Source organism: Anopheles aquasalis, chromosome 2 (genome assembly GCF_943734665.1).
Source record: "Anopheles aquasalis chromosome 2, idAnoAquaMG_Q_19, whole genome shotgun sequence".
Taxonomy (NCBI): domain Eukaryota; kingdom Metazoa; phylum Arthropoda; class Insecta; order Diptera; family Culicidae; genus Anopheles; species Anopheles aquasalis.
Genome location: NC_064877.1, coordinates 21,285,001 through 21,307,500, shown reverse-complemented (window position 1 = coordinate 21,307,500; position 22,500 = coordinate 21,285,001). Strand labels below are relative to the sequence as shown.

The 22,500-nt window shown below is 46.7% G+C and overlaps 5 protein-coding genes across 8 annotated transcripts in view; 3 read left to right on the top strand and 2 right to left on the bottom strand.

The window, feature by feature from the left end:
• LOC126570072 (protein pecanex) overlaps positions 1 to 5,256 on the bottom strand; it is a 14,700-nt gene extending 9,444 nt beyond the window's left edge. The window contains exons 1-2 of the mRNA XM_050227557.1: positions 4,095 to 5,256; positions 1 to 2,631 (exon numbers count right to left, since the gene is read on the bottom strand). The exon at positions 1 to 2,631 is cut by the window's left edge and continues 3,127 nt beyond it. Of these exons, the coding sequence (XP_050083514.1) occupies positions 1 to 2,631; positions 4,095 to 4,247 (2,784 nt within the window). The 5' untranslated portion in view covers positions 4,248 to 5,256. The remainder of the gene's footprint in view (positions 2,632 to 4,094) is intronic.
• A 191-nt stretch (positions 5,257 to 5,447) lies between these two features.
• Positions 5,448 to 6,442, top strand: LOC126570112 (uncharacterized). Its single transcript, XM_050227634.1, has 3 exons — positions 5,448 to 5,675; positions 5,761 to 6,218; positions 6,331 to 6,442. The coding sequence occupies exons 1-3, from the start codon at positions 5,521 to 5,523 to the stop codon at positions 6,339 to 6,341; spliced, it is 624 nt and encodes a 207-aa protein (XP_050083591.1). The 5' UTR covers positions 5,448 to 5,520; the 3' UTR covers positions 6,342 to 6,442.
• Positions 6,443 to 7,034: 592 nt separating this feature from the next.
• Positions 7,035 to 12,311, top strand: LOC126570095 (uncharacterized). Of its 4 annotated transcripts, XM_050227613.1 has the most exons (4): positions 7,035 to 7,285; positions 7,371 to 8,904; positions 10,709 to 10,934; positions 11,020 to 12,311. In XM_050227613.1, exons 1-2 carry the CDS (start codon positions 7,143 to 7,145, stop codon positions 8,521 to 8,523), a joined length of 1,296 nt encoding a protein of 431 aa, XP_050083570.1. In that variant the 5' UTR covers positions 7,035 to 7,142; the 3' UTR covers positions 8,524 to 8,904; positions 10,709 to 10,934; positions 11,020 to 12,311. The 4 variants fall into 4 exon arrangements, with proteins under 4 accessions (XP_050083570.1, XP_050083569.1, XP_050083565.1 ...); XM_050227608.1 differs by lacking the exon at positions 7,035 to 7,285 and having other exon boundaries at positions 8,885 to 8,904; XM_050227612.1 differs by lacking the exons at positions 7,371 to 8,904; positions 10,709 to 10,934 and having other exon boundaries at positions 7,041 to 7,285.
• LOC126570101 (uncharacterized) lies at positions 9,009 to 10,540 on the top strand. The gene is made up of 2 exons (XM_050227619.1): positions 9,009 to 9,250; positions 9,334 to 10,540. Exons 1-2 carry the CDS (start codon positions 9,219 to 9,221, stop codon positions 10,313 to 10,315), a joined length of 1,014 nt encoding a protein of 337 aa, XP_050083576.1. The 5' UTR covers positions 9,009 to 9,218; the 3' UTR covers positions 10,316 to 10,540.
• Positions 12,312 to 15,106: 2,795 nt separating the features above from the next.
• LOC126572722 (cathepsin K-like) overlaps positions 15,107 to 22,500 on the bottom strand; it is a 7,825-nt gene continuing 431 nt past the window's right edge. Inside the window, exons 2-4 of the mRNA XM_050232264.1 lie at positions 16,558 to 16,688; positions 15,479 to 15,636; positions 15,107 to 15,402 (exon numbers count right to left, since the gene is read on the bottom strand). Coding sequence (XP_050088221.1) covers positions 15,207 to 15,402; positions 15,479 to 15,636; positions 16,558 to 16,688 — 485 coding nt within the window. The 3' untranslated portion in view covers positions 15,107 to 15,206. The remainder of the gene's footprint in view (positions 15,403 to 15,478; positions 15,637 to 16,557; positions 16,689 to 22,500) is intronic.

Sequence of the window (22,500 nt, the reverse complement as noted above, 5' to 3'; positions counted from 1 at the left end):
CTTCGCCTCCACAATGACCACTGGATGCTGCTCCGAGCCTGTTCGATGACTCCGAGGTTCGAGCAGTGGTGACCGGGAACCCGCATTGTTCTCCGTGTCCGAGTCCGTCGACTGAAGGCCACTGTCCTGTGGATCAATGTCGGAATCGGCTGCATCATCGCTGCGATCACCAGCATAATCGATATCGCCGTCAGTGGCGGCGGTGACCACCAGCGAGTCATCTCTCGGGACTTCACCGGACTCTGCGTTCTCAAGCTGTTGCTGCTGCTGCTGCTGCTGCTGCTTCTGCTGTTGTTGATGGTGAAGTCGCCGGAGTTGATCGTGCAATGTAAGATCCTCCTCACTATCTGCTATTCGACCATGTCCCTGTAGTTTCCGTCCATCGTCTCCATCATCCGCTTCACGATCGACATCGGCACTAGCTGGAATTTCCTCCTCTCCGTCGTCTCCTGCATCATCCGCCTCGTCCTCATCTTCTCCTTCATCGTCATCATCATCATCATCATCGTCACCATCCGCATCCCCATCACCATCATCCTCCTCCTCCTCCTCATCGTCATCGTCCTCCAGTCCATCGTCGTCCGAGTCATCCGACTGCAGATCGAATCGCTGCACAACCGACGTTTCATCCGCTACTAACCGGCCTCCGCTCTTGATCGGGGTGTTCTCGTCCGATTGCTCAGCGATCGGATAGACCGGATCACCGGTACCCGTGCCAGCCATAGTCAGCAAACTTGTACCAACATCCCGGCCCCGACACACATCTACCAGCCCCGATCCGCTGCTTCCTTCGTTGGATTTAGTGAACAGATTCAGGTACGGGTTGCGAGACAAACACTTGCTCGGTGGAGGCAGAACCGTGTGCCGAGGGTTGCGCAACGTTTGGCCACCGATCACTTCCACACTGTTCGGGTGCGTCGGAGTAAGATTGGGGATCGAGGCCGGACTGCAGATTTCCAGCGCCGCACTCTTGATCCTGCGTACCGATGTTAACGATCGGGGTAGGGGTCTCGTGCCGCTAGTCCCGTTAGCCGTGTTTGTGTTGGCGGAATGACGACGACGTTTACTGCCACCACCGCTGCCACTGGCACTGTTTGCTCTGCCGCTGCCGTAAGTGATGCCACCCGGACCGGCGGTAATGCTACCTCCGCCACCACTACTACTGGCGATCGTTGGTAGCTGCAGTGCGGACATGGTACTGCTCGAATCGCGCCTGATTGGAGTACCCTGGTGGGGCAGATAGGCACCGGTGGATCCCTTGCCAACGCCACCGCCAATGCTGTTACTGCTGCTCACTCCATCGTTCGGTGTGCTCTCGATCGCCAGCTGTACTGCCGACTTCGTGTAGCTATGGTCCATGTGGTAGAGATCGGTTGGATCGAGATTCTGCAACGCCAGCAGATGATGATGATGATGGTGATGGTGATGATGGTGCAGCTGATGATGGTGATGGTGGGGATACAGCGAGCTAGCCGATCTGTTGCTCTGATCGTCTGAACTAAGGTGCCTCTGTAGCATCGCAACCCCCGAAGAACTCGTTCCTTCGCGTCTTGAACCACCAGCGCCAGTGCCGGAAGTGGTACCACTCGTTGACACGCCACTCCCGCTAGTGCTGCGTCCTACACCGCCCTGTTTCCGACGATGCCGCGTACCCTCGGATTCCCCGACCCCGCCAACATCACTACCCATAGCCACGTTTTCCGAATCCAGCGACACCTGCCGCTGCAGCTGGCTGTTCATGAACCGCTGTTTACGCTTCGACGTATACTGATGCCTCCGTAGCGACGCATTCGATTGAGTCTGGCCCATCGTCAGCCGTCCCGTTGGCTGATCTTTCGAGTAGCTTCCCGCTTCCATCACGATGCTTGCGCTACCACCGGCACTACTCGATCCTCCGGCAGCGTGACGTGCCATCTCCCTCATCGCACCGCTCTCGAGTGCCAGCTCGGAAAAATGATCCTGATTGGGCGTTGAAAGCGACCGCTTGTGGGTTGAAGACGTCGAGCTACCGGCGTGCACCTCGGCCACCGAATGCGTCTGCACCGTCGTCGAGCTGCGAGACGCCCTTCCGCTGCTTTTCTCGTCACCAGCAGCAGAACCACCACCAGTGGCACCACCGCCCGTTGCACCACCGTCACCGCCACCTCCGCTTAACCCACTGTCACTCGATTCTGAGCTGTTCTTTCGGTGTACGTCCACCTTCAGATCGATGGTGCTTGTCACCTGCTCGGGAAAGTCAAACGATAGGGCACTGTTGGCGTAGCTGTGGTTCTCATCACTCCCATGCTCGACTGACGTCCGCGACGAGGCGGCATTGACCGGAGGCGTGCCGACGACATCGACCGTTCCCAGGATTTGCATTTCGATGCCCGCCTCATCATCGTCACCGCCCGATCCTGCACCAGCGCCGGCCTTAGAGCGACCGTTGTTTGCTAGTTTCGCGCCATGGCCGGTAACACCGGCGCCAGGACCTACTCCTCCTAGGCCGGGCTTTTTCAGGTTCGTTTCCGACATTGTTCGTGCTCGATCGTACATTCGGTGCAGTGCCACGTTTACCATCTTGAAAAACGTGATTATAATGGCGATCAGCACACAGTACACGCTCCATACTATTATCGTTGTTGGAAAATACTAAAAAGAGAGAGAGAAAGAAAACGTAGGTAAACATTGAAAATCGCGAGTGATACTAAGCGCTGATTTGGTAAAACGATCGGTGGAAAAAAAGTATTGTACCAGGATGGATAGGTTAACTAAAGATTAACCATTTTTGCATAACATACAGTCGTCTAACTGTCGTCTAAAGCTACCAAGGGCCCAAACGCTGAAGTCAAAGTTAGGTAGCGCAGAAGAAAGAGCAGTTAAAAGGATGCCAACTAAGAAGGAGCTCAATTTCAAGGTTGCAAATCTATTTAATATATCTGATGAAAGCGATGATTAGATAGAAACAAGATAAGCAGCTCCACGTGCTGGCAGGCGTTCAAAGTTCAAGGTTGCTGTTTGGACACCTCCTCTTTAGCTGGACGGCTTGTTTAAAACGGTTCGATAGCTTCCTTTTGCGGTTCGAGCGATCTCTTGGCCACTGGCCGCTTTATGATGCCACAACAATCAGCAATCACTGGGCGAAGCTGTAAACAGCAGCGCCGATGAGAGCAGTTGCAATGCTATTGAAGGTCACGGCCGTTACAAGCGCGCACAGAGCGATTAGAGATATAGACTGCAGACAATAGCTGCTCGTGAATAGAATGTTGAGAACGTTTTTGTTTTGTGAAAATTGTGACCATCCCATATACGTTACATAAACAAGCATGACCCACTTCCATCGCATCGTCGCAGCACGCAGCATCATGTACAAGGCTAAAACCGTCAAGATGCATAAAAATCGCCGCACGAAGAGAATATTATGAATAATAATTCTACTCTCCTCGAGTGCCAAATGCTCGCGATGTAAGCATATGATGGGGAGCGCAGCATGGAATTAAACTAAAGGACCATTTAATTTATCATCCCGCCGTTCATCGTCTTCCGTGAAACAAGGCCAGGGTCAAGCAGCCAGCAGAGCCAGCGCGCTAGCACGTCATTCCGTTGAGCCAGTCTATGCGAGGTTCAATCAGACTCTGTGCCCGTGGCATCTTCATGGTAGGAAAGACACTGCGTTACGTGAGCGCTCGCAAAAACTGGTAGTGAAGATGGCCATTAACTCCCCACCGGTGGACCGGTGGAGTGTGTGGAAATCGTTTGGCAGTCACCACGCACTAATGGGCACGCAATTGTACTAGACATCTACTCCCTCCATCCAGCATTTCCATGCCTGTCTGGTAGCGCTGTCAATCAGCTGTTTTCAACGATCGTAGCGCGCCATGCTAAGCTGTGCTCCTTTGGGGACGATCGCGATCAAGGGGGCTCTCTTAATAACGGTTGTGATGGTCGAAACGAGACGCACAATTGGTCCGTCAAGGAGCCATTGTGAATCATCGTATCAATCAGAGTGTCGCATGTGGGTATGTGCTTCGGCCCATATTGTGCCCGAGCGTCGTGACACGCATGAATCATCCCATCACTTGCATCTCATCCATCCCTGGCTACCCATTGCTTACCATGTAAATGATGAACGGAAGAAACAACAGAAACAACCAGATGTACAGATGGACTGCATTGCAGAAGACATTCTGATGCACGTCGTAGTACCACCCGCCGGTCAAACTGGCCAGCACTCCTTGGCGAAGGATTTCCAACGTTTGCGAACCCATTGCTGCTGCTGCTCGTTCATTTCATAGTGCCGTTAGGAGGCAGACGTACTTCCTCCTCCAATGTTCGGCTAGTTGATTTCTGCAGCCTCGCCAAAGTCCGAAGGCCAGTGGCCGATGACGATGGTACGGTTGCCGGCAGCAGTGCGGATGCGGTCACCATTCGTTTTCTCGTTCGTCGCACAACTCATGATCCGATGAGCAGCTGCATGGTACGGATTCCACTGCGAAGCGCAGAAATATTCTTCCAGGGCCTGCTGCTCTTGCCAGCTCTAGAAATGGTAGCACGGAACCTCGTAGACGGATCAACAACAAACCTCCTCCTCCTTTTCCTCTCTCGCAACAATGCACTCACGCACGGCACGCTTGGTTGTAAATACTTTCATTACCCAAAACACTGCCCACCCTCTGGCGGCCAGGCCCGTCACGTCTTCCACTCTCTTGCACAAGCCCGGACACTTGATTGGGGTACACTTGACTACCTTCGTTCCAGTTGCACTTCCTACTCTCTCCGGATCCCTGGACTTCCTTGCTCGCGGGGTGAGAGTGGGGGGCCTACGCACGATCACTGCCCAGCGCTCTTGGCCGTTCCTCTGTATAAGTGTACCAGAGAGCCAGCTTGTCTTCCTGCCTGCCTGTTTGCCTGCTCGCGGGTTTTGTCCTCCTTTCGCGAACACGGGGACAACTGTGGAAGGGTTTCAGGTTTCAGGAACCGGACTTGCGAAATAGCCCTTGCTTTGCCCGCACTCCTCACAAACCGCACTACCCCTCGCTTGAACGGATATTATGGCCCAGAACTGTGCGAAAGAACGGCGTGACCCCGAACGCACAAAATGTGTTGTAACAACCTAAGTGTTCGGGGACAGGGGTATTCTGTTCAGTGGACGAGCAAGGATTCCATGGGACTGCGATGACTAACGATATTCGCGGTCCTGATTACGAGGGAACTCTTTCTTTTGCACCTGGGATCGCGTTTTGTTGCCTGTTACTCCTTTCTTTTCTTGGACTTCTCTTCAAGACTTTTCCTTCTTCCCATCTCCCCCGTTCGTTTTGGCAGCACGGCCACATGACAACTGGTTTTTGACAGAAACAGTTTTTTTTTGTACGCGATGTATTTCATGAGAAATTAATCGCGAATCGTTTGACGCAAAATATAATAGAATCAAAACAAAACATTAATTTCTTCTGAAACGCGGTGCGGTCAGCACCAGATAACTGTGCGTGCGCGATCTTGAACATTCGTAGGACAAGATAGTGAAATTCGATTGCGTTCAATATGAATGCTGTAAACACGGTACCTCATTGCGGCGGAAAGAAAGGCCAAGGGCCATCCAACAACAGGCCGTTGCCGAAACCAGCAAGCGAAGCTTTAAAGAATCGAATATCAAATCGGTTGAATATGGATGCTTTACCCAGCAATTTCCAGATCGGGTAGGTTCTCTAAAAAGTTGTCATAAAACAATAGAAAGCCTACATTATGATCCTGACGAGAAATCTGTTTTCAATACCATTTCAGCTGTACAAAAATCGTAGTAGTAAACAAGCCGATGGATCAGGAAGGGCGCACAACAAAGTCAGCGCATCATTCGTTGTCCTCCGCTATACCTAAACTTGCTTCTCTTAGACCCCTTGCCAATCCTGATTCTCATAATACTGCACCGGAGAATGAATCTGTATTGAGGGGACAGCAGCTATTGTTTGATATCAACCGAAAACTTGACTTGGTGCTAGACAAACTGACTCAAATGGAGGGTAGAATGGTATTAAATGAAAGCAAAATTGATTTATTGGAGAAAAAAATCGATATGCATTTGTCCTTCGGTCCAGTACCGGGTTCAAGAAAGGACAAAACAGATAGTCCAGATAGTTCATTATCAATGTTTTCGCCGGTATCGTGTTTGGTGGATTTGGAAAACCTGGAAGAGTTGGCTAAGGATAAGAACTATGTTAATTTTGTGAAAACCCACATACAAGGTACGCTACATACCAAAAGACGAAAACCAACAACCGATCAGCAAAGTATATTAGCAAGCAGAAGAGCAGGTCGAACGTATTGCCTGCGAATAATCGATCTCTTTTTTACCAGATTTTTCCTGACTCAATGCGCTTGGACAGGAACAGTCAGGAATGATGTCAAAAGAAAAATTCGTTTTAAAGATTTCGTTAATGTGTTTGAAATATTTTACGAGACAGTGCACTATGTCGACCCTACATTTACTAGAGACGATACAGAACTGTTCTTGAGGCGGATGCTAAAAGATTCCAGAAGAAGGTTCCAAAACCCCGCAAAGCTAAAACCAAGCAGTCGCTCGAAGAGAGCACCAAAACCGAATAACAAACGAATTTTAACAAACACCAAACCTATCGATAGGTTTGATTCGTATGAAACGATGGAGTTTGATCCTTTGGAGATAAAATCAGAGCCAGAATCTTAATATAAAATAACTGTCGAAGTGCTATTCTGTTTGAATATTAAAAGGTATCGTACAAGTGAAAATGCTAGCGATATTGCAGTTATGAAACACATCTTGAACTACGATAAATTAAAGAAATCCTGGCACCTATGGAAAGTAAAAGACTAAAAATAGCGTATGGTTTCGTCCTCTCGTATTGTTATTTCGCCTGGTTATTTCAATGATATTTTTAAAGGTGGGTAGTTCATTATCTATAAAGGTGATCTTGTATCGTATTTTTGGAATTCTGTTCCAGGAATTTGAAATTGATTTGATGCGATGTTTTTCTTGAGAAATTAATCGCGAATCGTTTGACGGAAAAATAATAGAATCAAAACAAAACATTAATTTCTTCTGAAACGCGGTGCGGTCAGCACCAGATTACTGTGCATGCGCGATCTTGAACATTCGTAGGACAAGATAGTGAAATTCGATCGCGTTCAATATGAATGCTGTAAACAAGGCAACTCATTGTGGTGCAAAGGAAGGCCAAGGGGCATCCAACAGCAGCCCGTTGCCGAAACCAGCAAGCGAAGCTCCATCAAGTCTGTTGAATATGGATTCTTTACCCAGCAATTTTCAGATCGGGTAGGTTCTCTAATAAGTTGTCATAAATCGGTAGAAAGCCTACATTATGATCCTGACGAGAAATCTGTTTTCAATACCATTTCAGCTGTACAAAAATCGTAGTAGTAAACAAGCCGATGGATCAGGAAGGGCGCACAACAAAACCAGCGCATCATTCGTTGTCCTCCGCTATGATCGAACCGTCCGTGAACGAACCTACGAACCATATCCTAACGGTATCAAAATCACATTTTCAGCAAATGCAGAAGAGCTCATTAGCGTCCGGTAGCTTTATCACAGAAACCCATGGTACGAACTCTTCTCCGTCGGTTCAATCGCCACACGTTCCAATCAATGCCCGCGCACAGTTAAAACAGAATTCTGTATCGCCATTGGCGAATCAAATGTCTACGAATGACACAACTCAGCAATTTAGTCTGGTGCTTGAGGCGCTCGCACGCATCTCTCAGACTGTGGAACAAAACACGATAAAACTTCAAGCCCTGAGCAACGAAATCTCACAATATGCGAATATACAAGGGCAGATTTTACAAACGCTGAAAGAGCTACAGAAATCGTCCATAGCTCATCGCGCAGAAATGGACATTCGAATGGACTTCGTTAATAAAACCAGCATACAAACACAGGTATTAAAAACCCTAAGCGCACAACAAGAGTTGATCACAACTCATGGTAAATCTGTGCCACTACACTTAAAACCCGTCGATAGTCTTGAAGATTTGGAGAGACTCGAGAAACTGTCCAAAAACAAGAACTTCGTGGAATCTCTGGCACGGTTTATAAAGTCTACGTTTCCCGCAGATTTTGATGGCACAGCAGGAACCTATTGTCACCGTATAGTGGATTTTTTCTTCACGAGACAATTCCTGACAAAATGCTCATGGACTGGAAGTTCGATAAATGGAATCCAAAAAATTGGATTTCGCTACTTTCCTTACATGGTCAATTTGTTTATTTCTGTTGTGCAGCATGCCTACCCCGAATTTACCGAAAAAGAGGGAATACATTTCCTCAGGAGGGTTATGATTCATGCTAAAGTTCGTTTACACGATATACAACGTGCAAGTACAGCACGTAAAAAAAGGGATAAAACAAATCGGGCCGAAGCTCAACCACGAAGAAAAAAAGCATTCCGACCGAAGATCGAAGTCGTTGAGAATAGCACAGACTGTTTCGAGATTGATCCCTTGAAGATTGAAGTAGATTTAGATGAGTTAGATATTCCGAATGGTAACTAATTCAGCCAGATACGTAAAGGATGAAATCGGCACGTTGGTGGGTCGGTACTCTGAACCGTTTATTGATTGGTGAATAACAGTGCATAATTAAGGAATAAATGAGAATGAGAAGAAACATACAACTCAAGTTACATCATTCTATATTTCTGAATCATTTCTGTATGCCAGCCATTTATACTGGAGCTGAGGATTATTTTTTGTGTTCTGCCTCTCTTGTACTTCAATAGGTCCAAGAAATCCTCTATAGACGTTTCCAATGTTTCGCTTGTTAACCGTTACTGCATGTTGCTTTGTTAAAACAGGATGATAAGTTTAATAAAACCGACGAATATCGTTTTACTTTAGGAACTCTGGTGTACGAATTTTGAATGGAAGAGACAGGTAATATTTTTGTGCGCGATGTTTTATCTTAAAGAAAAACGTCGTAAATCCAACCGAAAATATAATAGAATGTGAGCATAATCAAAACAAAACATAAACTTCTTCTGAAACGTGGTGCGGTCAGCATCAAATTACTGTGCGTGCGTGATCTTGAGCATTCGCAGGACAAGATAGTGCAGTTCGATTGCGAGCAATACGAATGCTGTAAACACGGCACCTCATTGCGGCGGAACGAAGGGTCAAGGCGCATCCAACAGCAGCCCGTTGCCGAAACCAGCAAGCGAAGCTCCAGAGAATCAAATATTAAGTTGTATATGAATGCTTTACCCAGCAACTCTCAGATCTGGTAGGTTCTCTAATTAGCTGGCGTAAAACAATAGAAAGCTCATTGTGATCCTGACGAAAAATCTGTTTTCAATACTGTTTCAGTTGTACAAAATTCGAAGTAGAAAACATACCGATGGCTCAGGAAGGGCGCATAACAAAGGTAGACCATTCGTTGCCCACTGCTGTGCCGCTGAGTGAATCTACAGAGGGTGGTAATGATCAGAGAGACGATGTTGAAATAATATCTAATGGTACAGCAGGCCCACTACAGGCACTTGCTTCGCAAAAACTAGTAACTTTTACCAATTCGCACAATAATGCACCGGAAAATGAATCTGTGTTAAGAGTGGAGCAGCTTTTGTTGCAAACTAACCGGAAACTTGACTTGCTGCTCAAGAAAACGAACCGTTTGCAGCGTAGGGTAACGGAAATTGAAAAAAACATGAATTTTTTGGAGAAACACAAAAAAGACAGAAAAGAAAACCCGATACAACTACCGGGAAACAGCAAGAATACGTTAGGAATACAGGATAGTTTAGAACTCCCATTTTCGCCGGTGTCATGCTTATTCGAGATGGAAAAATTGGAAGAATTGGCTAAGGATATGCACTTCGTTAACTATGTGAAAATGCAGATAAATCGTATTGTTGGCTTAAACGTACAGGAGGGGGAAGGAATCTCCTATTGTTGGCGAATAATCGACTATTTTTTTACTAGATTTTTTATGACTCAATGCACATGGTCGGGACGAGCTGGTCGAATCAAAGAACCATCTAAAAGTGTTGAAAAGAAAATCCGTTTCAAGGACTTCAATTATGTCATTAATATGTTTTACGTGACAGCGAATTATGCTGATCCTTTGTTTTCTAAAGAAAAATCCGAAGGAGTTCTCAAAAGAGCGATTAAAAATGCGATAGTACGGTTGAAAGTACGGCCTCAACAGACGACCTCAACTATTCCAGATGGTGCGATAGTAATACCAACTGAGGAATTGCTACCAAATATGAACACGATTGATTGCGTTGAATCGCCTGAGACGATGGAGTTTGATCCTTTGGAGATAAAATCAGAGCCAGAATCTTAATATAAAATAACTGTCGAAGTGCTATTCTGTTTGAATATTAAAAGGTATCGTACAAGTGAAAATGCTAGCGATATTGCAGTTATGAAACACATCTTGAACTACGATAAATTAAAGAAATCCTGGCACCTATGGAAAGTAAAAGACTAAAAATAGCGTATGGTTTCGTCCTCTCGTATTGTTATTTCGCCTGGTTATTTCAATGATATTTTTAAAGGTGGGTAGTTCATTATCTATAAAGGTGATCTTGTATCGTATTTTTGGAATTCTGTTCCAGGAATTTTAAATTGATTTGATGCGATGTTTTTCTTGAGAAATTAATCGCGAATCGTTTGACGCAAAATATAATAGAATCAAAACAAAACATTAATTTCTTCCGAAACGCGGTGCGGTCAGCACCAGATTACTGTGCGTGCGCGATCTTGAGCATTCGCAGGACAAGATAGTGAAATTCGATTGCGTTCAATATGAATGCTGTAAACAAGGCAACTCATTGCGGCGGAACGAAAGGCCAAGGGCCATCCAACAGCAGGCCGTTGCCGAAACAAGCAAGCGAAGCTTTAAAGAATCGAATATCAAATCTGTTGAATATGGATGCTTTACCCAGCAATTTCCAGATCGGGTAGGTTCTCTAATAAGTTGTCATAAAACAATAAAAAGCCTACATTATGATCCTGACGAGAAATCTGTTTTCAATACCATTTCAGCTGTACAAAAATCGTAGTAGTAAACAAGCCGATGGATCAGGAAGGGCGCACAACAAAACCAACGCATCATTCGTTGTCCTCCGCTATGATCGAACCGTCCGTGAACGAACCTACGAACGATATCCTAACGGTATCAAAATCACATTTTCGGCAAATGCAGAAGAGCTCATTAGCGTCCGGTAGCTTTATCACAGAAACCCATGGTACGAACTCTTCTCCGTCGGTTCAATCGCCACACGTTCCAATCAATGCCCGCGCACAGTTAAAACAGGATTCTGTATCGCCATTGGCGAATCAAATGTCTACGAATGACACAACTCAGCAATTTAGTCTGGTGCTTGAGGCGCTCGCACGCATCTCTCAGACTGTGGAACAAAACACGATAAAACTTCAAGCCCTGAGCAACGAAATCTCACAATATGCGAATATACAAGGGCAGATTTTACAAACGCTGAAAGAACTACAGAAACCTTCCATAGCTCATCGTGCTGAAATGGACATTCGAATGGACTTCGTTAATTCACCGAATAATACCAGCATACAAACACAGGTATCAAAAACCCTAAGCGCACAACAAGAGTTGACCACAACTCATAGTAAATCTGTGCAGCCAGTACACTTAAAACCCGTCGATAGTCTTGAAGATTTGGAGAGACTCGAGAAACTGTCCAAAAACAAGAACTTCGTGGAATCTCTGGCACGGTTTATAAAGTCATTGTTTCCCGCAGATTTTGATGGCACAGCACGAACCTATTGTCTCCGTATAGTGGATCTTTTCTTCACGAGACAATTCATGACAAAATGCTCATGGGCTGGAAGTTCGATAAATGGAATCAAAAAAATTGGATTTCGCTACTTTCCTTACATGGTCAATTTGTTTATTTCTGTTGTGCAGCATGCCTACCCCGAATTTACCGAAAAAGAGGGAATACATTTCCTCAGGAGGGTTATGATTCATGCTAAAGTTCGTTTACACGATATACAACGTGCAAGTACAGCACGTAAAAAAAGGGATAAAACAAATCGGGCCGAAGCTCAACCACGAAGAAAAAAAGCATTCCGACCGAAGATCGAAGTCGTTGAGAATAGCACAGACTGTTTCGAGATTGATCCCTTGAAGATTGAAGCAGATTTAGATGAGTTAGATATTCCGAATGGTAACTAATTCAGCCAGATACGTAAAGGATGAAATCGGCACGTTGATGGGTCGGTACTCTGAACCGTTTATTGATTGGTGAATAACAGTGCATAATTAAGGAATAAATAAGAATGAGAAGAAACATAAAACTCAAGTTACATCATTCTATATTTCTGAATCATTTCTGTATGCCAGCCATTTATACTGGAGCTGAGGATTATTTTCTGTGTTCTGCCTCTCTTGTACTTCAATAGGTCCAAGAAATTCTCTATAGACGTTTCCAATGTTTCGCTAGTTAACCGTTACTTCATGTTGCTTGGCTAAAACAGGATGATAAGTTTATTAAAACCGACGAATATCGTTTTACTTTAGGAACTCTGGTGTACGAATTTTGAATGGAAGAGACAGGTAATATTTTTGTGCGCGATGTTTTATCTTAAAGAAAAACGTCGTAAATCCAACCGAAAATATAATAGAATGTGAGCATAATCAAAACAAAACATTAACTTCTTCTGAAACGTGGTGCGGTCAGCATCAAATTACTGTGCGTGCGTGATCTTGAGCATTCGCAGGACAAGATAGTGCAGTTCGATTGCGAGCAATACGAATGCTGTAAACACGGCACCTCATTGCGGCGGAACGAAGGGTCAAGGCGCATCCAACAGCAGCCCGTTGCCGAAACCAGCAAGCGAAGCTCCAGAGAATCAAATATTAAGTTGTATATGAATGCTTTACCCAGCAACTCTCAGATCTGGTAGGTTCTCTAATTAGCTGGCGTAAAACAATAGAAAGCTCATTGTGATCCTCACAAGAAATCTGTTTAATACCATTTCAGCCGTAATAAAAATAAAGTAGTCAAAATGCCGATTGATCCTGAGACTCCACTTGCTAATCCTGAGAATGAATGTGTATTGAGCGGAGAGCAGTTGATGGTTGATAATATCCGAAAACTCGACTTATTGTTAGAGAAAATGGCTCAAATGGAACGCAGTTTCGAGGCAATTGATAAAAAATCTAGACAGCGTAACTTTATCAGGAAAGCCATGGAAGCATGTGCGCCAGCAAGAAAGAAGAAGGCGATTCAACGGCCGGCTACGAGCAAGAATAGTTCAGTAATCCCTGATAGATTAGAACTTCCATTTTCACCGGTGTCATGTTTATTCGAAATGGAACAATTAGAAGAAAAGGCTAAAGATATACACTTCGTAAATTATGTTAAAATGCAGGTTTATCGTACTGTTGGTCCAAAAGTAGAGGAGGGACAAGCACCATACTATTTCCGGCGAATAGTCGATCTATTTTTTACAAGATATTTCTTGACTCAATGCTCATGGACAGGTCGAACTAATGCTAGAAATCGAACATCTAATGGTCTTGATAAAATCCGTTTGAAGGATTTCACTTATGTTATTGATATGTTTCACGAGACAACGAAATATGTGGATCCTTTGATTTCTAAAAAACAATCCGAAGAAGTTATCACAAGAGCGATTCGAAAAGCGATAAAACGGTTTCGTAAAGTAGGTAAAAGTAGGCCTCTCCAGACGACCTCAACTATTCCAGATGATGCAATAGTCATGCCAAACGTGGAAATGTTATCAAATATGGTTATGATTGATAGCCTTGAATCGAATGAAACAATAGACTTTGACCCATTAGAGATAAAAACAGAACATGCGATATAATACAAAGCAACTGAAAATTACTAAAAATAACTCAAAAGTGGAATCGTTTGGATTTGGAATTTATAAAACGCTGTATGGATACTTTTTAATAAATAATAATGTAACATGAAATAGAAGGTGCGGGTTAATGGCATTTGTACTTCCTGTCTCAAGATATACATGAAAGATTGATGATATTTTCTTTTTACTGTTTTACATGCTACTTACCTAGTACACCGAAGCTGTGCCATGCTGGTCATGAAACGCACAAAGCTCTGCATTGTGTTGGCTTCTCCATTGTCTTTCTACAACATGGTGCCTTGTTTTAATAGATACACGGATGATAAAGAAACTACGACGTAATAAGAAGTGCACTCGCAGAAGATATCTGCACCATTGATGCTGTATAACATGTTGTAGAAAAAAAACCTTGATTCTAGAAGGTTCAATTTTTCACCAGATTCAAACGATTTAGTTGCACATCCGAAGCACCAACAACAGGGAAGAATTATTTGACCGCAGCGCGCTGATACGTATGTATTTTTAATTTAATATGCAATAACTTCCGGGATTTCCCTTAAAACGCCAATACTCTCCTCCAGAGATATTGGCAGCGTACAGCGTGAAATCTTATTTGCTACATTGATCGTTTCGGCGTTCGAGGTGTTGCCGCTGCTGTCGCGCATAGCGAAAGACATCTCCGGACCTGAAACGGTTGCTTTCACACTTCATTTCGACGATTACGTCCCCGCCTTTTGCCGGATGGCCGAGGGCTCTCCTCTGCTGCTCTTTCGGTGTTGAATGTTGGGTGCATGGCAAACCCATTTTTTCACCACTTTGTGGGGAGGTTTTTCGAGTTTGGGCCTCACACAAAAATCAGATTAGCTTAATTTATGCATGATTGTTTGCATGACGACTGGCCGGCCAGTTGGCCGGGGATTAGCCATGAACGGTAGCAAGGCGTGTTTCGCGACTTTGGCTTTTAGTTTTCGGGCTGACTCCTCGAAAGCACTCCGGCACACGAAATGATGCACCGAGGTGTGGAATTGCCGATTATTTCTCCATCTCATCAGTTGGAACGTAAGACCATTAACGTGGAAAATATTTCACTAAACATCATCTCGGGGGACGAGTATGTTTACGATTCAAATCCAATTTATAAGAATCATTTTACGAGCAATCACGTGAAGCCAATGAATTATCTGCCGCTGTGCTTGTTGATGGCGATAAGAATCTGAAAATAATCAAAGCAAACGAATACCCTTTCAAGCACGTCTCTGCTGAATTTCTGTCGCATTGTTTGATGCTTCAAACAATCGTTTGATTATGAATTTAAATGTTTATTTGATGTGCATTGGCTTGACTTTCTTCCTCAGCGAGTCTCCTCAAACCACAACGTAACCGGCGTAGTTGCTGATACCACAAAGGTTCTTGCCGCGGGCCAGCTTCATGTAGCCCTCCTCGCCCCATGAGCCCCACCAGTTCTTTAGTATCCAGTACTCCTTCGTGTAGCCAATGAGTAGCATCGCATGGTTCACCTTCGAGTTGTCGCAAGCCGCCTCGTCATCGTAGATTCCGGTACTGAGGATGTAAGGCCAGTAGCCAAATGAATTACAGCCACGATTTCTCGGCACTACGCACTGCCTAAGTAGCATACCTGTACAGTTGGAATGACTTTGGGGCTGCATTCAAGCTCACCGGCAGCGGGCCAACCTTCCACAGCGCATACGCTAATGCTTCCTCATTTTTCGGTAAGATCATCCACTCGCTAATGTTGGCGATAGCGTAATCTTTGTTGAAGGCACAGGCTCCTTGCTGGAAGAGGAAGGAACCGAAACAAACGTTAGAGATGGCTGATAAACTAGTACCTTTGAAAAAAAAAACGAAAGCCAAAGCCATGTAGTACTGATGGAAGGAACCACCATGAGATAATCTCCACGTTAGTGATGTGCAATGCTGATTGAAGACCGTTCTGCGCGATCGAGTTTAGGGCTGAAACGAAACTCGAAATCGCACGAACAATAGTATCAGTTCCAGTTGGTTTGAATGATATAAAATCAGTTTCGCTGGTTACAGGTGTCGAAAGTGACACCTTTCTTCCGAACGCGCATCTTAACTGCGTGCAAAACCTGATTGATGAATTCCTCTGGCGATCGGGTTTGGCAACATTATGCGGCTGTCATCGCGGCCTGCATCCTGTCCAGTCCTCGGTGGCGATGACTCGGCAGCGGCATAGTTAACACCTTTTTTCCAGGACGTCGAAAACGCGCGGCCATAGCGAGCATGATGCTGCTGTTTGCTCAGCAGCAGCCCTCGATCGATCGCCCTCCGGTTGCATCCGCGATGAGGCCACCAAAAATTCACCGGGACCGGTGCATCAAACGTGCACCGATGCACTCCGATGGGCCGTCGAGTGGCGAGCATTGTTTGCATTTCGGGAGAGGGCAACAGAAAGCTACAGCAAACCGCAGATGCAGATCGACGCTTTTTTTCGGTTTCGGATGGAGTGTGAATTTGGTTTGAATTGCTGCTTGATTTGTACGCAAGCGGGCTGCTTTTGGTCATCACAATGCTGCCAACAATGCTTCTCTGTCGGCCCCCGAGGGTCAGGCCAACTGAACGCACATCCCACTTCTGGCCACTTTAAGATCTGGGTCAAGATGGTTAATGTGCAGTTTTGTTTGGGGTGGCACTGCTTTTCCCATTGATGCACCACTGGTCACTTTCTCGTCGTACACTTGTCCGTTTTATCTGGCAGCGATCGAGCCAGCGAGCCGGGGTGTCCCATCGGTAGGCGATCAGGTGCCGATCACTGACTGCTCCAGATAACGTCGATCGTATTAATGGAGGGCACAATCGGGTTAAGACTGAGGAATAGATGATGGTCAAGCGCTCGTTTTTAAATTTGTTTACCTTGGAATGGGTAGGCATAAAAGGTACAAAAAAGAAATAGCTGACCAAGCGAAAACGGCCAGTGGTTCCGAAAGAGTTCCCCGATGAGTGCTTCTGACCAAAACATCATCGTTTGTTCGTTGGCTCAGAAACAGTCGAAGCACATATTCGCTGGTATGGCATTGTTCCAACATACTCTCCGCAGAAGACCTACAACAATCGACGATGTGTTATTGAAACATCATCTTATTCGGTGTAAAAAACAGTAATCAATCAAATAAGGACATGTTGTCTACGTGCTAACTCTAACAGTAAATTGACTAATTCGTTCTTCAACCAACAAACTCTATCTTCACGCAATCAAGCAAATGCTTTTGCGTTCGTAGGCTAGGCATCGGATAGCTACTACGACGACTTCCAGTAGCTAAGGTCTCTTCTTGTCACCTGTTTTAGAATGATCATGCAATTTGCAATGAATTAAAGACAGACTCCCATTTCACTGGATAGACTGCTTCATTAGATGCATCGGCCAACCGGCGGATTCTATAACGTAAAGAATGAGCCACATCCATCGGGGATTCATTAGCCGCGAAGCTCATTCCCTTCGTATGGAACCAATTCTCAGCAAAGGGCCACTGGTTCAGTTGCTTTCTGATTTATGCTAATGCCAGTGTCTCTCCCGGTGCCAGGACACGCTGAGGCAGAAGCGCAGAAGACAAATCCAAAGACCAGAAAAATACACCAGTGCTAAGTGGTGCATATTTTATCCGGATCCACAGGGAACCCACACGGATCCTTCCCAACCTACTGGGTCTACACCAGTAGCCACAGCACGCTCATATCACTGTGGGATTGCGGTCTGCCACGGCATGATTTAATTACAGCGTCGATTAAAGTGAAAAATGTGCAACACTTTTCATCCGCGAATGACGACGACGATCGACGATCTCTAATCGACAGTGAGGGCAGCACCGGTCGATGGTTCGATGTCGTTGTGGATCAACCCTATTATTATTATTACAGTGGACAGCCGCATTGCAGTTTGATGCGGCCAATTTAGCATTCCAAGTGTTGTGTGCCTCGCGTAAGAGCGCGCTCGGAGCGTTCGGATGACACCTTCCCACCCCCGCCCCCTCCTCCGGTGGGGAGGGGGATGGCAAAGGCTTGGCCACATATGCTGATCGAGTAAGGGGATCGTCCTGTATGACGTGCACCCCTTCGACTACTCTTCGGTCCAACCCCCGGCCCGCTTTTCCTGCCAATGCAATGCATGTGTCGGGTGTCGCAGATTAAAGCACCCCGATAAGCAGATTATGTGCGGTGTACGGCGTACGGGGCGCGCCATTCGACCAGCACTTATGACACTTGACGCATCGGAGTGCAACGGCCCAACGGTGGCCACGAACGGGTGGACGGAAGTGGAACTTGTTTCACATAACTTATCGCGCAGTGCACCGCCGCTGAATCTTGGCCGCCGCCCGACGGTAGAAAGGTAGCTTTCGGTGGAAAATAAATTATTATCACTGTCCACCCCGTACGATAGTGTGTGAGTGTGTGTAAAAGGGAGTGATAAAGCTTCTTGGGTACAGCTCGAACCGGCCGATCCTTTTCGCCTTCGACAACCACAGGGTTGTGCCACTGATAGTGCCGCGGTGTGTCTTGGCCGCGACACAGTTCCTGCCAGCACCATCGGTTGACGTTGTCGATCGACTTCGCTCGTCCGGCTCCACTTCACTCGTTGCGCACCAGTCGACTGGTGGTGCGAGCTGCTACTGACCTGTTCGAACGGTACCCCGCGTTATCTAACATTAATTAACATATAAATATTGATCTTTGCAGTCCTGTTGTCCGACGATCTTATCGCACTATCTGATGCTGCCACTGGCCCGCTTGACCGTTTCCAGGGCCCCCCTTGCCGCTTGCCATTAGTAATGGATGCGTCCGAGAATTAGTTTACAACCTGCTACAACTCCTGCTGCTCCGAGGGGCGAGAGTGAGCGTTGGGTTCAGTCACCGTCGACTTGGCGTGATCCTGAACCGATCTTGGACCACTGAGCGTGTGTGAACATGGCGACGATGTGGAAAGATCGTTACCGATAACCTGACGCCTGACATGCACTGGGCAGCCTTCGATCTCTTCTGCCTGTCTGATCGTTTGTTGCAGTCCGAGCAGCTCCTGGGGTTATCTCGCTCCCGATAACACCATTTAACTAGACGGGGGTTCCTCTTTTCCCACAAGCACACCAGCAGCACTAGACAGGATCTTTCAACACCCTGCACCGACTGTGTAGCACTCTGGAGTGTACCAAAGTGGGGAAGCTGAACACACGATGTAATTAATCGATGTTCGGGATCGATAACGAAATCAAGGGGCTGTTGCTCCTGCTGCTGTCCAGGGCCAATACCGGACGCGCTGGTGGGGACTGGCAGTGTCGCTAATGAAATTTTAACGAGCTCATAAAATTAAGTAAATAACTCATAAATAGGTGCCAACGCATTCATCGTCTAGAAAAGAATGGGAGGGGGGTTCCTACTTATGGTCGTGATCTCGATCTTTTCTTCTTCTATTTTGTGATGCAAAATGTCTTTATTGGTAACGACGACACATTGTACTGCATCAAGTCGCGTCGCTGTGCCGCTTGCAGTGGTAGTCCCTAGACCAGACGTTTTTGGTACCACACAGCACCGCGAATTGGTCCTCTGATGCAACAGATGAGATCATGCGCTGGTTGCAAATTGTAGCCATCAGGGTTCAGGGAAACCCCACAACCAGCTCACAACCAGATCACTGAGCATCGCGAAATGCAAAGTGATTTAATGATTTACGCACGCACCCCCAGTGCCAGTGTGCATCGACTCGCGAAATCTTTGCTCGCGATCGAAACATTTCGCTCGAGACAACCATACGCGCCATGTCCATGTTCATGTTTGCAGAACGGCGTCGGGGATTATGCATATTCTACATTGATTCCTCGAATCCCCCCGCGGGCGCTCAATCGTCAGTCAGACGCATATCGAACGCAATCTTTCGGCCGGAGCGCACGGGGCAAGAAGTTCTTGGAAGATCAACTGGAACACAGCAAGAAATCGACCAATGTGTGGCCATGTTAGCCAGGCGTCCCAAATGATGGGGCGGTCGCCGATCTGTAGTTTGTTGGGGCCTCCACCGCAAGCATCCACCGCCAGCAGCACGTGGTCGATCGGTGAGAAAACATAAATAAATGATTTCAATCGTACATGTGTGATACAATTTATTTTAATTTCTCACCAGCTTCGGCTCTCCAGGAGGCAGGATTCCTGCGAACTGCTGCGCGGTAGTTGGATCTTTTAATTTGATCTACTTCTAATTGATTTTCGAGGTGAGTGTCGATGTCCGTCTTCTGGTGACTTCGTTACCACTTCGTTAAACATTTATCCAACTTTATGTTTCATATTTAAATGTTTCGCAGATATATGTGGCATCGTAAATAAAACGTTATTGGAACCGGCTCTCACTGTTTCCACAATCTCGGCTCCTCCCTTCTTTGGTTGCATCGCCGGATCAACGGTGGACCAGCGAGCGGGCGATCCGGCGATCGTTGCAGAGGGCGTCATCGGTTTGCCACATTGCTAATGCCGAAATTAATGGGTGTCTGAAATCCCCGGCCACGGAACGACGGGCGTAAAATTTGGGAGTTGGAATATTTATGACCCCGGCCATCGGGACCGGCTCGTGGAGGCGTCCCGTCTCGTTTCAGGGCAGGGCGTCCACAATTAACACCAGCCATTCCTGGATCACCGAACCGATCGACGATGTGTTTGCGATCGGCACGAAGCATCCTTAATTTGTCTCCAATCAACAACGTCTGGTCTGGTCCCGTTCCGGCTGCGGGTGGTGGGTGCGTTCAACGACCTAGACGCGTCTCGCGCGCAGTTCCGACCACCAGGGACCAGTAGATCACATTCGCAAGGTTTCGCGCACGCCTCTGCGGTACGTGCGCTGATCGAGGGCGTTAGTGCGTCTGTCTTGATCCAGCGCAGAGTTCGTGGAGGAGTTATAATGATTTCTTAATTATTGCCAGCTGCGCACAACCACGAACGACACCTTCCACTCATCAGGACATGAGGAACTCGGCCCAGTGGGTAGAGTGTGTGTCGATTTTGTCGCGCGTCGTTGGCGTTGACCGCTGCAGTTACACTTTTTGGCATGAATTCGGTTGGCTGCCCACTCCTAGCCGCACAGCTAATTAGTGCAGCGTTAATGTCCGCACACGAGAACGAGGAGGGGGGGGGGGGAGAAGGAATTTGATGCCGTTTTGGGACAGCTTTTGGGGACTCTAATTGCATTCATCGCGCTCGAAGCGAGCAGGCAAGGTGGGTGAGACATTTAGACCCACACGATGGCCTGGGGCACAGAGCAGCATCGACGTCGCGTTGCAACAGCGCCGGAGCGATCGAGACAGCGCCGGCAGTGACGGAACACAGCAATGAGCGGATTCTTTGGATTCCAAATTTGGTCAAATGAGTCGCTTATTGCAGCATGATTTAGCCCCGAATCAGGCAACTAACTCGCTGCCACTGTACCGCTGTCGGTCGTCGGTCGCTGACGGGGTAGTTAAGAGATTCCTTACATCTTCCACACTCGCTGCCCCTCTTCCCCCGGGCTGCAATGACCTCAGCATCATCAACTAGGCGCACCACTCTATTGTGGTTATGTGTTCATGTTGCTGTTGTCGTTCGGAGGCTAGGCCTGCCGTGCCGGATTATTTGGCACAATTTTCTGCTTTCTCACGGTGTCCGGTGCCCGGTGTTGGCCGTTTGGTGAACTGATGACTGACGGTGGTGGTGCGAGTTGAGTTCAATCTCACACCTGCTACCATGTTGGGCACGGCGCAAGGTTGCTGATGATTACCATCTGGTTTCATTTGGTGATACCTGAGCAGTTCGATGAAGCAAGTGAACGCCCGTGTCCGTGGAGCACCTTATCCCAACATATCAGAGCAGAATGTGCAACAAAGTGTTGGGGGAAGAGCACCTAAATGATCATCAACGTGCATGCACGCGAATTGAAATTGAATCCATCGCATCACGGTGCACGTCACAACATAATGTATCTTCTTAAAACACGAAACGATAAATAAAAAAAATGGTTTGATTGAAGATTGAATTAAATCGAGTACATGCACTGCCACCGTTCCGCTTCACAACCACAGCGCAGCGCGCAACAAACTGTTTGTACTTCATTTTAATTATTTATGAATGAAGTAGCAAACTGGTTACTACCGCTACACTCCACTCACATTGAGCGAACCCGCGAACAGGGGGAGAACATAAAACTAATTGCATTTTCTCACTCACCACTCACCCCGGATCGTGGCGATCACTTTGCGATTGCAACCGCTCCATGCCGTGCCGTGCCGCATCGTTCGATGGATTGCTCAGTTCAGCAGATGTAGCCCGACGTCCCGAGTCCTTTCCTCTATTCCACTAGACGCTAGACAAGACCAGAGCCATCACGAGGCTGCGGGTACACGGCACCTATTGAGTTATTTATGATGGAGCTATTAATTTTTCAAACTTCTTCGAGCGAGCGTACATTCTCGCGCGATCCGCTGTTGCCGCTGCCTGATCGGAATTGGCATGCGTTTGGGATGCGGCGGACAGTTGGGAAAACTTCGACGCGACGCGGCCCAGACGCGGGTGAGTGGTAAAAGTTTGATGAGCAACTGTCAGCCGATAATTGCAATCGATTTGATGGCTTTATTAAGTTATTACGGCAATTTATGGTTCACCGGATCCCCGTACTGC

Coding starts and splice junctions, on each gene's coding strand:
- LOC126570095 (XM_050227608.1), top strand. CDS start 10,780: ATGAATGCTGTAAACAAGGCAACTCATTGCGGCGGAACGAAAGGCCAA. Junction 10,935..11,019: donor CCCAGCAATTTCCAGATCGG/GTAGGTTCTCTA, acceptor ATACCATTTCAG/CTGTACAAAAATCGTAGTAG.
- LOC126570112 (XM_050227634.1), top strand. CDS start 5,521: ATGAATGCTGTAAACACGGTACCTCATTGCGGCGGAAAGAAAGGCCAA. Junction 5,676..5,760: donor CCCAGCAATTTCCAGATCGG/GTAGGTTCTCTA, acceptor ATACCATTTCAG/CTGTACAAAAATCGTAGTAG.
- LOC126570101 (XM_050227619.1), top strand. CDS start 9,219: ATGAATGCTTTACCCAGCAACTCTCAGATCTG. Junction 9,251..9,333: donor CCCAGCAACTCTCAGATCTG/GTAGGTTCTCTA, acceptor ATACTGTTTCAG/TTGTACAAAATTCGAAGTAG.